Consider the following 17274-nt stretch of genomic DNA (forward strand, 5'->3'; position numbering starts at 1 on the left):
CAGTCTCTCTGGCTCTCTGATCAAACACACTTTTCAATTAAATAGCTGAATCATATCCTGAGTGCAGTCAAGTTCTCCAAAGTCCTGCTAATAACTGCATTATTTGACTCGGGTGTGATGAAGTCGAGACGCATCTAAAAGTTTCGCAGCCCTGGTTTAGATTTTAGATGTTTGAATTATAATTCTGAACCAAAATCCAACTGAAAATCTATGGCAATACTTAAAAACTGATGTTCACCGACTGAAATGAAGCCGCTTTCAAAAGAATGTATTAAATCTTTATTATGAAGAACTTCTTTTTGCTGATTTATGAAATGATGTACATTAAGGTTTGTGCCTGGAACGTGTAACTAATTTAGCAAACCCTTTTGGAAAGTATGAGTATTAGTTAATTTGTTAACGGTTGTTATTTATTTTGCTACTTAACATATTAAACAACTAATTAAGGAAAAATAGAAATATGAATATTTGCAATAGCTATTCATGTCATGTTCATCTAAGCCTATGAGATGAAGAATTTAGATTTTGAATAGTCCACCCTGTGGCTACAGACAGAAGATCCAAAGACAGTGTGGCCTTTATCTAAAACTATAACAGCATGCATATGAGGTGTAATATATCAACATTTCTTCCAACCGTGCAATAACGTCAGATTCCTTCCTAGCAAAAAAATCCATAGAAAGATTTGAATAAAATGCTTCTGTTATTGTCAAGGACAAACATGAGAGGGATGAAAATATTTGTTTTCTACAATTTATTGGTATTTTTATTGATGGCATTTACACCCCAAATAAAAAAATAGCCATGAACTACTTTACAAACTAATCAAAAATCATCTATATTTCTATATTTTCCAGTCTGTTGCTCTGAGGCCCATAGATGACAGTTTATCTAGGAAATTTGTGTTAGAAATAAAGTACAATAAAATATTTACAAGTTATCCCATGTTGCCATTTAAATGCTGAATTTTAGAACATTATAGTTGCAGAAAGAGGATACTTGAGCCATAAAAACATTAAAATATGTATAAATTATTTGGAAATGAATAATAACTTAAAAAAAGATAATTTAGATATTAATTCCATTATGTTGGAATTAGATCATAAATATAAAGACGGATATATTTATATAGATTAGATATTTATCTGTGCCTTGGTTGAGAAAAAATACTTTTATCACATGATTTAATGTTGAAGATTCCTAAATAGTTTTATAAATAAATAAATAAATAAATAAATAAATAAATAAATAAATAAATAATACGAGTAAGGATATAGAGAATTGTAATTCTTACGGACTGAATTTGTTAAAATCATTTCTTTCAGCCGTTCCTTTCGTCAAATTGTGCATGAACTGCTGCCCCCTGCTGGACACGTACAGTACTGAAGGTGTGCCGTTGACGCGCAGCTCTATCAAGCACGTCGTTTTGTTTCTGGTCACTGTGACGGTCACGTTCTGGCTCCAGTGAACTTCACTGTAGTCATTTCTGACTTTCAAAACGCTTTTCATTTTCTAGGGTTCGAAATTAACTGTTTCGGGCGGACGAGACGCTCATTGGTCAGTTGAATTAAGCCGAACCCTGTGATGAGCCTCCTAATTGGTTAATACCTGAGCCATGCTGTCAGTATGCAAATAGTGCTCTATGCCGGTAAAAGCTTGTTGTCTCCATCAGGATGGCCATTCATGTGTTGAAGAGACTGAAAAGGCCGGAGAGAGAGAGAGAGAGAGAGAGAGAGAGAGAGAGAGAGAGAGAGAGAGAGAGAGAGCAGCTGCTTCACACCCGCACATCTCCTTTTTCTATCTAACTTCTCCTTTCACTTCCTAGTTGTTGCCCAGTTTCTGCTCCACAGCAGCTGCTCGACATTTTTTTCTCAAATCGATCTCAGATCTGAACAAACCACTTTCTGCTTTGGAGAGCTGAGCCACTTTGGGCTTGTAGTCTCGCGCATCCGGTGCGTCTGGGATTTTACCCTCAAACCAGAAATAAGAACCAGAACCTCTGCAGATCTGAAAAAGTACCGAGTGCTGTGGAGGAACTGCGGGGCTGCAGGCGAAGGTCTGGAGAGCTCTGAGGTCGCGCTGCTGGCACCGAGGCGCACAGATGGTGTTTCTGTGGGATGCAAAATACGGTACGGTTCGGTTCGGTTTGGTTCGGTTCGGTTCGGTTCGGTACGGTAGGCCTTCAGCCGCCCGCTGGGCAGCGAACACCCTCATAACCATCACTGACCACTCGCAAAACACTGGACGTGTTTTTATGACTTCATCAGTCCAGGCTAGAAAAAACAGAAACAATAAACTTCACTTTTGTGTTTTTGAGTCCAGAAATCAAATTTTAAACCTGAAAAACGATCCAGGCTCGGTTCAGGACGGCAGCGGCTCAAGAAATTCTGTTTCTGTTCATAACGCTCTGGTAGAGGATGAAAAGTCACTTTTCTCTTTACTGTCCTCACATATTTCAGTTTTTTTAATGAAATTATTAGGTTCTGAAAGTATCTCAAGTTGTCCCGCAGATTCAAAGTAAACGCAACTTGATGGTTGAATTCTGAAAGTTTAATGCAGATGTAAAAAAAAATGCATATAAAATTTGCATTTTATTTTGTGTACCTTTTTGATGAATTAAAATCTGTATTTATTTATGCAATGCTTTTAGATCTGCAGAGTTAATCCAAGCCTGGATAATGAAGCAGAAAATTCTATACCATGATTATTAGCATAATATAAAAATTTGAGTTATTCTGGGAACTCAAAGTTTGAGTTTCTACTAATCATTTTTAAAGGTATTTGTTCTCATACATGTACACTATAGAAAATTAGCCATATTTTAAAAAAATGCTTTTCCCTCTGTAAACAACATGCAATCATGTTTGGACTATACAGATGACTTAGGCATTTTTTAAATATTACTGGAGACATTATGTAATGAGGATATATTGTAATTAGTATTTGATGAGTCCTGATTGAAATTCAGTCAATCAAAATTAGTTCATGTCGAAAAAAATAAAGCAGCCACACTTCAAATCAAAACGTAATTCCACTGAAACATCCTCTTCCACATCTGATGAGCAGAATGTGTTAAAAACTGCAGAACTGTGTGTAGAAACAATATTTCTTGTTGCCACAATAGCATGAACAATTAAGACATATGCAGAAGCAAAAATCTGCAGGAGGGGCTGCAATTTGCCTTTAATAAGAAAACTGCTGCTTAAATGCTTAAAGCACAAGACCTGCAGTATTACTATTACATTTTACTGGAAATAATTTAAAAGTGAAAGTGAAGGGAAATATTACTGCTGCATGCAAACACATTTCAGTAGAAATGTTTCATATTTACAGCCTGGGTCTGTTCTGCGGCTGAAGTCTGGAATTTATCTGTGCGACTTTTCTTTCTTCTGCTCTGATTCCAACATTTTAAAAGTCTCAAACTCTTCTCGCACTTTAAAACTTATTCTGTACGCGACTAAATCTTTAGAAATGTTGGGATTTCTGAAAGCATTTCAAGTATATTTTCTTAAATTAAGTGCTATTTTTGCTTGTCCTATGAGATTTTGATCATGAACATATACTTCCTTTTCCTTTAGTTCCTTGATCACACACACTTCATTGGAGCTTGGTCAAAAACTACACTAACCCTAACCCAAAGACTCAGTTTTTTTAAATAAATGCAAAAGCCCATCGTTTTATATAACCGCCACAGATTTGCCGCCTGCACCTGCTTATTGTAAATGGTGGCAAGTTAAATTTGTGGTTTAGCTGAAAAAGATTCATAGCAGCCCAGTCCTGACATAGAGCTAAAGATTAGGGTTATGGTCATGAGGCCTTCCAAACCCAAAGACCTGGAGCTTATCACCAGACAGATTGTACAAATAATTGAGAAAGCTGCTCAGCAGTTGGAATCCCAAAAACTATTTTTCCTTCATTGCTGAGGAAAAAAACAAAACAAAAATGAAGCATGCCATTCTCAAAGAAATGTAAAAAAAAATATATATATATGATACTTGTACTTCATTTTTTTATAATGAAAAAACATTTTTAAAAATTTGCCAGGGTTATGAATCATTTAGTTTAACTGTGGGTCTTCATCCAGTTAGTTAGTTTTTATAGCTCTCACTATAGATATGAGCAAATTTAGGCGAGTTAATGTTTTCCTGCAAATATTCCTACATTTTCCTAAATGGCGTTCGTAATATGGATCTATGTTGCACCATATTCACTCTCCTTGGCAAACAGGGAATTGTGAATTGCTCCGTAATAGTTTGTCAACCCAAAATAGTTTGAATGATAAAAGTCCTTCAGTTACATTTATTGGAAAAAATAAAAGCATGTTGATATTTGAGACTGAGAAAAGTTCTTTTTGTTTTAAAAAAGTATTAACATGGGATATTTAAATATTCTGAGGTTATGATTCTGCAATAAAAGATGATAATAACTTTTCAGGCGTCTTTAAAGGGGTTCCAATGTTGTCACCAACTACATTCACTCCCTCTCCTGCTGTTAACTTGTTGCATGTCATTAACATAGAAAGTACTCCTGCATTTTTGGTGTACCTGCTCCTTCTTCTCAAACCCCCAGTCAGTCGTAGCAGACGGCCGCTCGTACTGGGCCGGGTTCTGGTTCTGCTCCAGGTTTCTTCCTGATAATGGAGTCTTTTTCCTTTCTCTGTCGCTACATGCACTTTACTGCTGAGGGATTGTTGTAAAGTCAACGACAGTGCAAGAGATTGTCTACTGTCACGACGTGCTCGTCCAGGAGGAGTGAATGCTCCAAGTCAATAATTGATTTTGAATAATAAACTGCACCTAATTCACTGTTTGATAATTAGGATCAAGTGGAATGTGTGTGGCTGAACTGAAATGTATTTTTTGTAATGTGCCTTCAGACGACATTTGTTGTGAAATGGCACTACATAAATAAGATGAATTCAGTTGAACTCAGATTCATACCATCTAAAATTCAGTGATTTTTAAATTAATAGAAAAATGAAAGTTTTAGCTAAATGTTTTAAATAATTTTTTTTTAAATCACTTTTTTAAAGAATATATTTGTTTTCAATATTATTGTATGTGTATATCTGTAGTATGACTCATGAGACCATGTTCACTTTCTCCCAGATCCAGCCCCTGGCAGGCGATACACTCCCCCCTCCACCTCTCTTGCCTCGGGGGGGAAAATGGCCGAGGCTTTGCCTCTAGGAGCCCAGGAGGCTGGTGGAGGGGCCGCCGTGATGGGCAAGTTCCGCATAGCGGACCACGGCATGGCTGAAGTACAGCAACAAACTCTTCAATAATTGAAGTGCTTTGATTTATAATTGAAAGCAAAAAATGTGATGCCCTTTTTTTATCTTTGTAGGTGATTTCTGATCATCCAGGAGAGCTGGTAAAAACTGACAGCCCAAATTTCCTCTGCTCTGTCCTGCCCACTCACTGGAGGTGTAACAAGACTCTTCCCATTGCTTTTAAGGTGTGTACTAAACATTTTTGATTGGCACTGCATATATATATATATATATATAAGTGTGTGTTTGTGACTATTTTGCATGTGTGTTCCTAATACTCCTAATAATAAGTGTTCACACACTTATTTTGTTGAATAAGTGTGTGAACAGAGTTGTTGCTTTCAAAGGTTATAAGAAGGGAAATGTAGATTTAGTTGCTGGGGTTTGGATCAGCCAGAATAAACCCTCACTGACATGTATTTGCACTGGAGCCTTTGCTTTTTGCCCTTACAGTAACTCTCCAACCTGAAGTTCATATGTTAAAATCCTTACAGTTCAGTTTGAGGCTTTTGTCATTCAGTACTATTTAAAATATTTGAAAGTTTGGGAAGCTAGAAATGTCTGTACCCCTCCAATGGAGAGAAGGAAGACTGTGAATGTTAACTTTATTAGCTGCAGTGCTAAGGTGGTTTCCATTGTTTCTACAACATTAAGGTATATTTAGTGTTTGAACTATTAAAATAGGCAGTTATTGTTTTAGAGGAGATCTCTAACCGGGTATCCACTGTACATTCATTAACATAAACATCAACTGAAAAACTGTTTATGAACGATTACATTTTTATTGAACTGTGTTTACAATATTTAGTCTTCTTTTTTCAGGACTAAATTTATGGACTGTAATATTTAGCAGAAATATATTAATATAATTTACTGCTAATAAAAAGTGCTAATATCTCCAAACATTTTTTTTATCAGTATTTCAACATTTTAGTCCTATATGAGCATTTCATTCTTTTCATTGGTTCCCAGCATTCTGGTGTTTTGTTTCCAGGGTTCAGTCACATGTGAATGAATGGTAGGAAGCTTTTCTCCTCTTTCAGACTCTGAACAGCATCTCCAAGCTGCAGAACACAGCAGATTGATTTATTGAGTTTTATGCATTAGTCTTCCCACATGCATTTCTCTGCTTGTTTGTGAATTTGGAACATAATGCATCATTATGAAGCATAATGAGTGGCTGTAGCTACGTCTTACTGAAAATGGATGTAATGCACATATAATGCACATTTCATGCACACCCATAAAAGCGGCCATCTAAAAGTATGTTATAGCACAAACATGATGGATGTGCAGACAGGTATGTCATATTTTTTTCGACAGAAATCTGCACATTCAAAATTTTGCTGCATTTTCTTTTTTGCTTGATTTTTCAATCTTTTACTGCCCTTGTTTATTTTTTTGACAACTCATAATGCAAACATCAACATGTGATCATTGAAGTACAGTACAATCAATGTTTAACTCACAGATTAATGGCAGCTTGTCAGTCAACACAGGTTGCAGCTGTTTGCTTAGAGAGCTCCGTGTGAGAAGAGAAACCATCCATAGTACTATATCTATCCCGGACATTTGCACAGTAATGGTAGATTAGCGTTTTTATGGAAATAAGCCTTGCTGGGCCTCAATAACAGCAGGTGTTAAGGAGAAGAATGGATTCTAAACCCCTGGTTTTAAATTTTCTAAAGTATTCACACCCATTAGCTTTTTTGGATTTTGTCCCATCCAAACTACAAACCTTAATTGATTTCAGGATGTGATAAAATGGCCCAAAGCAGTGCGTCATTGTGAATGTGTGATTGTATGAAAAGTGCTCTATAAAAAAAGTTTGATCAGTCAATTAATTTGGCTGGACTTTGGCTAGGCCATTGTAACACTTGAATCTGTTTATCATAAACATCTGTTGTCCTGCTGGAAGGTGCTGGATGTGTTCAACAGCCTGTAATCTTTTTTCTTTCAAGTTTTTACTGGATTTAGCCCCATCCATCCTCCTGTCAACTCTGACCAGCTTCCCTCACTGTGCTGGGATATTCAGGGTGATGAAAAGTGTTAGTTTTTCTTTACATGTTGTCAACAATTCAATTTTGATCCCATCTGATCATAGCACCCTCCTCCACATGTTTGCCATTTCTCCATCTGAGCGGTAATTCTCTGCAGTTCCTCCAGAGTTACCACAATCCTGTTGGCTGTTGTTTTGCTACATCGTTATTTTCCATCCTCTTCACAATTATGCATTGCTTTGTGTCGGTGTGACAGACACTATGACAGACCAACACAGAGGATTAATATTAACCCTCTAATTACAGGGTTAATTGAGGAGCCATTTTGTGATGACTTCATGAAGAGCAGTTTTTAAAGTAATAAAGACCAAATTTCAAGGCATTAAAATTTCTTTTAAATGACTGTCGATATGCATAGCATTTTTTCAAAGAGATGAAGTTAACATTGTTACTTGATTGTGATATACAACGGCACTCTGGAAAGTACTCCCCTTTAATACTGGATGACTTATAGATGTGTCAGTCTGTACCAAGTAGGACCTGCAGAACTCAAGTGTCTGTCTAAATGGTGTGATACATTTAAGCAGATAATGTGTGAACAATAAGAACCAAAGGTTTCATTAATGACATTATAATGTTAACCTTTAAGTTTTAACTTTCAGAACTTTTATCAATTTCCTAATAAGTAGAATACAATTGTATATAAAGCTAAAAATAATTTCATTTTATTTTGTATTAGGGTCTAACAAGACAAAAGTTTCTGGACTGTCATAATTTTGTTTGATGTTTGTCCAGTTAGTGACCCTGGGCGATATTCCTGATGGCACTTTGGTAACTGTGATGGCTGGAAACGATGAGAACTATTCAGCAGAGCTTCGCAATGCCACCGCGGTCATCAAGAATCAAGTGGCTCGATTCAATGACCTGCGATTTGTCGGCCGCAGTGGGAGAGGTATGGATACATGACACAGAACGTGAAATACTATGGAGAGTCTGTGGTTCTTCTTGTCTCACTATGGTTGAATTTTAATGGACATGTTTTGAACAGGCACTTAGTGCTGAATGGATAAAATAGGGGAAGTACATGTGAATAAGAACAGCATTCATTCAACTTCCTCCTAGCATTTCATTTAGTATCAACCTGACTCTGCCAAGCCACGCCCTCCCCATTTCTGTCTCTAACGGAAACACTGGACCACAGTTACTCTAAATCAGCCGTAGGCAAATGTCCCTTCCTATCTATTTAAAACAGGACTCCTGTGTGCACAAATTCCTTCTGCACTTCCACACATTTAGGAATGTTGAAAGCTGTGCTCTGCGACAGACTGTCCAGTGTGACCCCGCCTCTCGCCCGGAACGTTAGCTGGAGAGGCAGCAGCACCTCCTGACCCACTGAGGGACAAGAGTGTAAAGAAAATGGATGGATGGATGAAAACTGTGCTTAGTCTTTTGCCCTGTTGAAAATATAGACACAACTGTCAGAACTTTGTTGAGGGATTTCACAGTGCTGCAGAAAACAAAAAACATTAATGCACTTTTAGTTAAAAGCAACATTGAGGTGGGCGAATTCCCAGCTTTACTACAGTGCCACAAATATATGAGTTTAAGATCTGGATGTCTGTATCACTTCACAACTGCAAATCACTTGAAAACAGAGCTGCTGCAGGTGGTTGAACAGCAAAATGTGATTCTGACATGTAGCAAAATCATTACCTGATTGTGGAATTCTGACATTTTGGTATTCCTGAACTCGGGCTGTGTTGTAAAAATTTCAGATTTTATTGGGATTTAATGGGACCAACACAAAATAGAAGAAAAAAATCATTTATGGTCTTAAATATTATGTACAAATAAATATAATATAAGTGATGTGCATTTGTATTGTCTTTAAGTCCAAGTAATTGGCTTCAGAAGGCTCCCTAATTGTACTCTGTAAATCATATTTTAAGCTTTCATGTATATATATATATATATATATATATATACACATATGTATATATATATATACACACACTGCTCCAAAAAATAAAGGGAACACTCAAATAACACATCCTAGATCTGAATAAATGAAATATTCTCATTGAATACTTTGTTCTGTACAAAGTTGAATGTGCTGACAACAAAATCACACAAAAATCATCAATGGAAATCAAATTTATTAACCAATGGAGGCCTGGATTTGGAGCCACACACAAAATTAAAGTGAAAAAACACACTACAGGCTGATCCAACTTTAATGTAATGTCCTTAAAACAAGTCAAAATGAGGCTCAGTATTGTGTGTGGCCTCCACGTGCCTGTATGACCTCCCTACAACGCCTGGACATGCTCCTGATGAGGTGGCGGATGGTCTCCTGAGGGATCTCCTCCCAGACCTGGACTAAAGCATCCGCCAACTCCTGGACAGTCTCTGGTGCAACGTGACGTTGGTGGATGGAGCGAGACATGATGTCCCAGATGTGCTCAATCGGATTCAGGTCTGGGGAACGGGCGGGCCAGTCCATAGCTTCAATGCCTTCATCTTGCAGGAACTGCTGACACACTCCAGCCACATGAGGTCTAGCATTGTCCTGCATTAGGAGGAACCCAGGGCCAACCGCACCAGCATATGGTCTCACAAGGGGTCTGATGATCTCATCTCGGTACCTAATGGCAGTCAGGCTACCTCTGGTGAGCACATGGAGGGCTGTGCGGCCCTCCAAAGAAATGCCACCCCACACCATTACTGACCCACTGCCAAACCGGTCGTGCTGAAGGATGTTGCAGGCAGCAGACCGCTCTCCACGGCGTCTCCAGACTCTGTCACGTCTGTCACATGTGCTCAGTGTGAACCTGCTTTCATCTGTGAAGAGCACAAGGCGCCAGTGGCGAATTTGCCAATCTTGGTGTTCTCTGGCAAATGCCAAGCGTCCTGCACGGTGTTGGGCTGTGAGCACAACCCCCATCTGGACGTCGGTCCCTCATACCATCCTCATGGAGTCGGTTTCTAACCGTTTGTGCAGACACATGCACATTTGTGGCCTGCTGGAGGTCATTTTGAGGGCTCTGGCAGTGCTCCTCCTGTTCCTTCTTTCACAAAGGCGGAGGTGTAGCGGTCCTGCTGCTGGGTTGTTGCCCTCCTACGGCCTCCTCCTCGTCTCCTGGTGTACTGGCCTGTCTCCTGGTAGCGCCTCCAGCCTCTGGACACTACGCTGACAGACACAGCAAACCTTCTTGCCACAGCTCGCATTGATGTGCCATCCTGGATGAGCTGCACTACCTGAGCCACTTGTGTGGGTTGTAGAGTCCGTCTCATGCTACCACGAGTGTGAAAGCASCACCAACATTCRAAACTVACCAAAACATCAGCCAGACAGCATAGGTACTGAGAAGTGGTCTGTGGTCCCCACATGCAGAACCACTCCTTTATTGAGTGTGTCTTGCTAATTGCCAATAATTTCCATCTGTTGTCTATTCCATTTGCACAACAGCAGGAGAAACTGATTGTCAATCAGTGTTGCTTCCTAAGTGGACAGTTTGATTTCACAGAAGTTTGATTTACTTGGAGTTATATTGTGTTGTTTAAGTGTTCCCTTTATTTTTTTTAGCAGTGTATATACAGTATATATACTTAAAAAGCATGTAGCATACAAATATTTCAATGTTTGAAGTTTTAATGTGACAAAATGTGAAAACCTTTAAGCGCTGTGGATGAAAAGTTTTACATCAACAAATAGAGAAGTTTGTTATAGTTTGATACATTTTCTTCATAACAAATCATAAACACTTAACAACCTTTTGAGCTTGGTTTGCTCACCTAAAATGTACAATTCCTTAAAATAAAGAATTAACTCAGTTTTTGTAAAAAAAAAGTTAATGAAATCCACAAAGTTCTTAATGTACTCAATGCTACACTAGTCTGTGTGTGTCATTTGTGACAAGTTTTCAGTCTTTCTTATAGTTCCTCTTTTAAACAGAACACTTATTATTTTTGTTTTGCAATATCTGAGCACTAAGCCAAAGACAGCTCAGTTCATCTCCTCCAAAAATCAGACACAATGGCTTTGGCAGTTATTTATCTTCCTCTCTATATAAACTCTGAATGAACTCCTAGTTTTTCCAAATTACATTTTTATATTCCTATGGATTGGTTTCTGTACAGTAATGAATGTGCAGTATGTACTGTGTTAAGAGTATAGTGTACAATAAATGACTAAATTGAGGAATAGACTTTTTAGGTGCCACCTTGTGGCCATTATTAAATTTGCTCATGGAGTTGAAATAAAACATGAAGCTCTGAAGCTGTTTTGTAATCCTACAGTGCGTCTGCATGTATACTGTAGCTTGTAACCGTGTTCATGAATAACTTCAATTCTAAAATGTATGACATGCATTTGTAATTACCGAACCTGGTTACATACAAGTGGATACCAAATCTAAAGGAACTAATCCTTTCCTGTCTCTACTCTTTCCCCATGGTTTCCTTGTTTGTCCTCTTTAGGAAAAAGCTTCACTTTGACGATCACGGTGTTCACCAACCCTCCCCAAGTGGCTACATATCAAAGAGCTATCAAAATCACAGTGGATGGTCCCAGAGAGCCACGACGTGAGTCACTCTTACTTGCATAAATGTATCGGAGTAGGGGTGCATCAATCGCAGTTTTTTGGCCAATCGCCAGTCACCAATCTTTAAAAAGCCTGGCCTGTCGATTCGATTTTGGCCAATACCCTTTTTTTAATCCATAATGTCACTAAATATGTCAAGAAAGTTGCTGAGTTCACAACAGTAGGGTGACTACAGTTAACTGCAAACGTGCAGATATGATCTGGTGGGCCGGTCTGTCAGTCAAACCTCTCAGAGGACAGCGGTTGATTATTTGACCTTTGCTGAGTTAGACAAGATCGGGGAACAGGTTCAGCTTCACGTGAAAGTATCAGCAGATCACCGATCTCCTAAAATTAAGACATTTGGTGTTTGATGAGTGTTTAAATACTGCATTTAATACTATATTTCACAAAAATACAATAAAACTGTCCTGATCTATTGAAGAAGCACATATTGCTGTATAATTTTCACTCACATTGTCAACTTAAAATACTGTATTTTCCGCACTATAAGACGCACCTTAAATGAATGGCCTATTTTAAAACGCTTTCATATATAAGGCGCACCTCATTATAAGGCGCATAGACTCTACAGTTACGGTTGCTACCCGTCCCGTCCGTTCTCTACAAATGTGGATGTGTAATAATAAAGAAGTGGTCCTCCAGTACTTTATATACTAGGCTGTCCCAGTCATTGTTTCACTCACGGTGTTGGTGTTGCGATATTGTGCCCAACTGCCTTCTGGGTAACACAGACCAACCGACACGCTGCCGCCGCCGCAGTCTCTGTCTCTCAACCCCCCCCAAACTTTATTAACAAACCACAGTTCTGACAACTATCCCAGCATGCACCGCGCACTTCTTCTTCTACGGGCGAAAATGAAGTCGGCGGCTGCTTACCGTGGTTGCTGGACCTGTTGTGGCTCAATATTGGTCCATATATAAGGCTCACCGGATTATAAGGCGCACTGTCGGCTTTTGGGGAAATTGAAGGTTTTTAGGTGCCTTATGGTGCGGAAATTACTTTACTTGAAGTATGTCATTTTGGAACAACTAATTTTGTGTATTTTACTACTAATTAAATCATAGAAAATCAGTTTAAAGTATACTAAGTGTATTATTATGTGCTTTATTGGAACAACTAAAGTTATACTTTGTATGCTTCAAGTTTACAGCTTTTTATGTAATATAAACGTGCCTGATTAGTATATCTTAAGTGTACTATTTTTGTGATTAAATTACATTTAAAATATATTTTGAATGTCTTCTAAGTATATAAACATTAAATATTTTATATATTAGTAGTGTAATTACAGTATGGAACAATTGCACTTTTGGTTTATTATAATTGTTAATGAAGTACACTCTTCAGTTTCTTATCAATGTCTTTTATTATTCTGCTTTGCCACTTTGTACATTAATGCTTCTTAGACACCACAGTACTGCAAACATCAGGCTACAGAACACAGAAAGATCAATTACAACACACTTTCCAGGTGAAAAAAATTACATTTTGTATTCAATATATTCACATTTTTTAAGAGTACATTGCCAATATACTATCAGAGAATTGTACAAATTGTCAGCATATTAAAATTTTACAGACAACATGCTCATGAAAATTAGCACAATAAAACATTATGTAGACTTTAGAGGAAATGTGAAAAATATTTCACCAAGGACAGAGTAATGTTTTAATATAATGTCACAGTATTCCAGTATTACTGCAGACAAACTGACATTACACTTCAGCGCGCCTTACGCTCCTTCACCTCGCGCACATAATGGGATAAATGTAGGGAGTTTTACCCTTCACGTGTCTTCTTCCCAGGGGGAAAGGAGGGAGGAAGAGCGAGCGTATGTTTTCTACGCTCTTTTCACCCTGACGTACCTTCCTTGATTGACTGATAGAAAAATGTAGTCAGAAATATTAGAGCCGGTGGATCCTGGCATTAACTATGAAGTTGTTTTAAGTGTGGACTTAAGAGAGACTAATTACCTTAAAATCTTTCCATCCATGATCTGAACACACTGATCCTKGCAGGGTGGTGAGGGGGGCTGGTGGTGCCCATCTCCAGCAGCCATCAGATGAGAGGCAGGGTTCACCATGGACAGGTCACCAGTCCATCACTGGGCCCTGAAAGCCAACAATGAATAAAATGCATGAAAGAGAAATGGTAGATTAACAAGGGGAATAAATTCAGTCAAATTATTTTAAAATCAAATCATGCTTATTACAAAAATATGATGAGGATAAAAACAATGACAAACGAGTTGTAAACAACAGCCTCATAATATTGAAGTCTCTTTGGCATACTGAGCTTAATTAAAACCAGGTTAAGTTTATGGAGAAATCTATACTAAGTCGCAACACGCAGAGCCTCCAAGCAGTTATAACCCTGAAGTTGAATGATATGATATTATTATTACTAATAATAATAATAGTAATAATTAATAATAATAAAATTGATCAAACTTAAGTTTGTTTCTATATGTACTGCACTGTTTATAATTAGACGAAGAAAATAAGTATTTTGAAGCAAACTTACCACCAGCTAGCAACACGTTAGCAGCCTTAGCACCTTCGGGCTCCTTTCATGACCCACATTTCATTTCCATCCAGTTCTTGTCCAGTTGTGTTGTCGTCTAGGACGTCACCAGCTTGAATTTACCAAAACTACTAACTATTATCAAGGTTCTCTCTACTTTTAAGGTAATACTATGCGAGTAAAAATGGCGAATTTAAAGAGCATGCCTTACCTCCCCTGGCTTCACGGTGATGCTGTTTTTCTTTGGCGCTTTTCAAAAAAGAAAAAAAAAGAAAGTGTGCATTACCGCCACCATCTGGTCTGAAGTGTGAACTGGAGCTAATGTCGTTCACAAATACATCATATATCTGAAAATGGATTAAGTAAAAAATAGCTTTTGTGTTTTTGTTAAGTAGCTGAAAACAACATAGATCGTATTCAGAGAGATGTAAAACTGAAAATACCTGCTACATTTACATTTTTTCGCTGTCACTAAACTTTCATTGTTTGATGTTTTGAGGCATTAACACATTATTTACTTTGTTAAACATTACACTAAGTTCCACTATAAGGATTGTTAATTTTCTTTTATTCTTTGCCAATTTAACAACATTGTGAAATATTAAGGCACCTAGAAAGGCATACTTAATTAGCCTAAAGTATACAGTGAGATGTAAATTAAAGCTTCAAGTAAATTAAAAAATAAATCTATTTTGAGGATATATTTGATATATTTTAAAATACAGAAATATCTTTAAAAGCATGTTGTTTCATTGGTTCACTTGAGCAAATACATATTTTGTTCACTTAAAGTATACTTTAATTTAATATATTTCTTAAAAGTGTATTTTGGTACAATTATAAGTGTATTTAAAGTTATCTTAAAATTGGTACAAGCATGCTGTTAGTGTATTTTGTATATATTTATATGTAGTATACTTAATACTTAGTATACTTAAAATGTACCTACACAAATGTAAGTATGTTTGAAATATACTAAATTATATTTTTTCACAGCATTATTGCTGTATCACTAGCATGTTTAAAGAGTTACAGGTTATATCAAGAAAAAACATCAGTACTGTGTCAAATTACAAGTGAAACTTGTGTTGTTGACCGATCTAAAAAGAGAACCTTCATGTTTTGGCCTCCAGGTCATCGTCAGAAGCTGGACGAGGTCAAACCTGGCTCACTGGCTTTCTCTGAGAGGCTTACAGAGCTGGAACAGCTGAGAAGGAGCTCTATCAGAGTAACGCCTCCTCATAATCATCATCATCATCAGCAATCTGCAAACAGCCACCAATCTGCAGTCCTCACTTCGGCAACATTTTCCAGCCCTCCACACTCTGGACTAACAGCTGGTAAGACAGTAAGACTGAGTGTGAACTGCAGCACTTCATCAAACTGAAGACTGGATCTGAAAATATTCAGATTGAAGTTATTCTACTTCCATAAAAGATTTGTTTGTTTGAAGGTTTTTCCAATGTGTTATTCCTGACTGCATGACGAGGTGCTTCTTCTACACAATTGATCTCCAAGATATCTGAAAGCAACTATAATTTCCAGAATATTTGCTGTGACTACCCTGTAATCAGGACGATTGTGCTGATTACAGGGTGACCCTGATTGTGCTTTAATCCAAACAAAATAGCACAAATGAATGCAGACCCTGGTGTTTGCAGGGATGAGACCAAAACCAAATAGATTAAATCTGTGAATACTTGGGACCTCCTATAAAAATGTGTGTGACTGCCTGATACAATTACTCAAACACCAAATATACCTTATTGTGCATTAATACACACAAATGAAAACCATCATAACTCTTCCACAGAAGCTAATATCCATGTTTTTTCTTATCTCTGCTACAGAGGAGACCAGCCAATTAGTGCCAAGGAAAATAAAAATGGCTGGATTGACTGCTTTGCAAATGGCAGCCAAATGCAAATTAGGTCACATTACGCCTAGTTATTTCAGCTTCCCAAGCTGCATTTTCTTTTGACTATTTCATATATGCTCTGCAAAAAAATGTGATTAAGAAGATTTTCTGCAAATAATTTGGAGTCACATTCAACAGAAGTCTAAATTTCCGCAAATAGGTGGATCCATGAATATTAAACTGCAAATAAGTGAGGGCCCACTGTATCTATGGATCTTTTGGATAATACTTTAGGTATGCTATTCAGGTGTTTGAAAGACTAAAAATTTCTCTGGATCACCTTCATGGGATTCTGCTGCTAAGACGTTGTTATAAATATTTTGGGCTTTTTTCCAACCAGATGGTAGCGGCGAAAAAAAAAAAAACAGTCCAGATTAGAAAGCAACTTAAGTGGCTTGACCATAAATACATTATGAAATTCAGTCAAGGTAACAAGTTCTCGATTTCAAGATGACTATTCTTCATTCTGAGACACAGCCTCCCCACTGAATACACAGATGGAGAGATGGCATAAGAGTCTAATTGTAGACCTCTATTTTTTGTAGAATTCTGCTATAATTCAAGCCTGTATAATAATAGTGGCTAATGAAGTCCGAAAATGGTTAAAAATTCAAATATTGTGGGAGTAACACAGAGAAGGAAACACTGTACAATATCCAATCAAAGTCATTGTCACAATATTAATGAGTGCAATCACAAACACAATTAATAAGGAGTGGTTTGATGCAATATTTGGTACATTATATCTTTTCAGGAGAGCCATGCACTCAAACTGACTGATGAAATGACCCTTAGTCACTTTGAGTCCAAACATTATGTAGATGTTAGAATCAGAATTCCTTTTATTGTCATTGTACACAAACGAAAGCACAATGAAATTTTTAATATTTAGTTAGTGGCTAAAGATGCTAATCCTTAGGGATATGGACATCATGTTGATGGAAAATATATA

The 17274-nt window shown here is 37.4% G+C and overlaps 1 protein-coding gene across 2 annotated transcripts in view; it reads left to right on the top strand.

Moving 5' to 3' along the window:
• runx1 (RUNX family transcription factor 1) overlaps window positions 1–17274 on the top strand; it is a 20940-nt gene that overhangs the window by 2318 nt on the left and 1348 nt on the right. The window contains exons 1-6 of one of the 2 annotated variants that reach the window (XM_008430569.2): window positions 1839–2129; window positions 5109–5260; window positions 5347–5457; window positions 8068–8224; window positions 11752–11856; window positions 15538–15744. In XM_008430569.2, coding sequence (XP_008428791.1) covers window positions 2102–2129; window positions 5109–5260; window positions 5347–5457; window positions 8068–8224; window positions 11752–11856; window positions 15538–15744 — 760 coding nt within the window. In that variant the 5' untranslated portion in view covers window positions 1839–2101. Of the gene's footprint in view, window positions 1–1838; window positions 2130–5108; window positions 5261–5346; window positions 5458–8067; window positions 8225–11751; window positions 11857–15537; window positions 15745–17274 lie in introns of those variants that run through there. The other variant, XM_017308042.1, reaches the window with a different exon arrangement.

The sequence above is a fragment of the Poecilia reticulata genome, linkage group LG2 (genome assembly GCF_000633615.1).
Source record: "Poecilia reticulata strain Guanapo linkage group LG2, Guppy_female_1.0+MT, whole genome shotgun sequence".
Taxonomy (NCBI): Eukaryota; Metazoa; Chordata; class Actinopteri; order Cyprinodontiformes; family Poeciliidae; genus Poecilia; species Poecilia reticulata.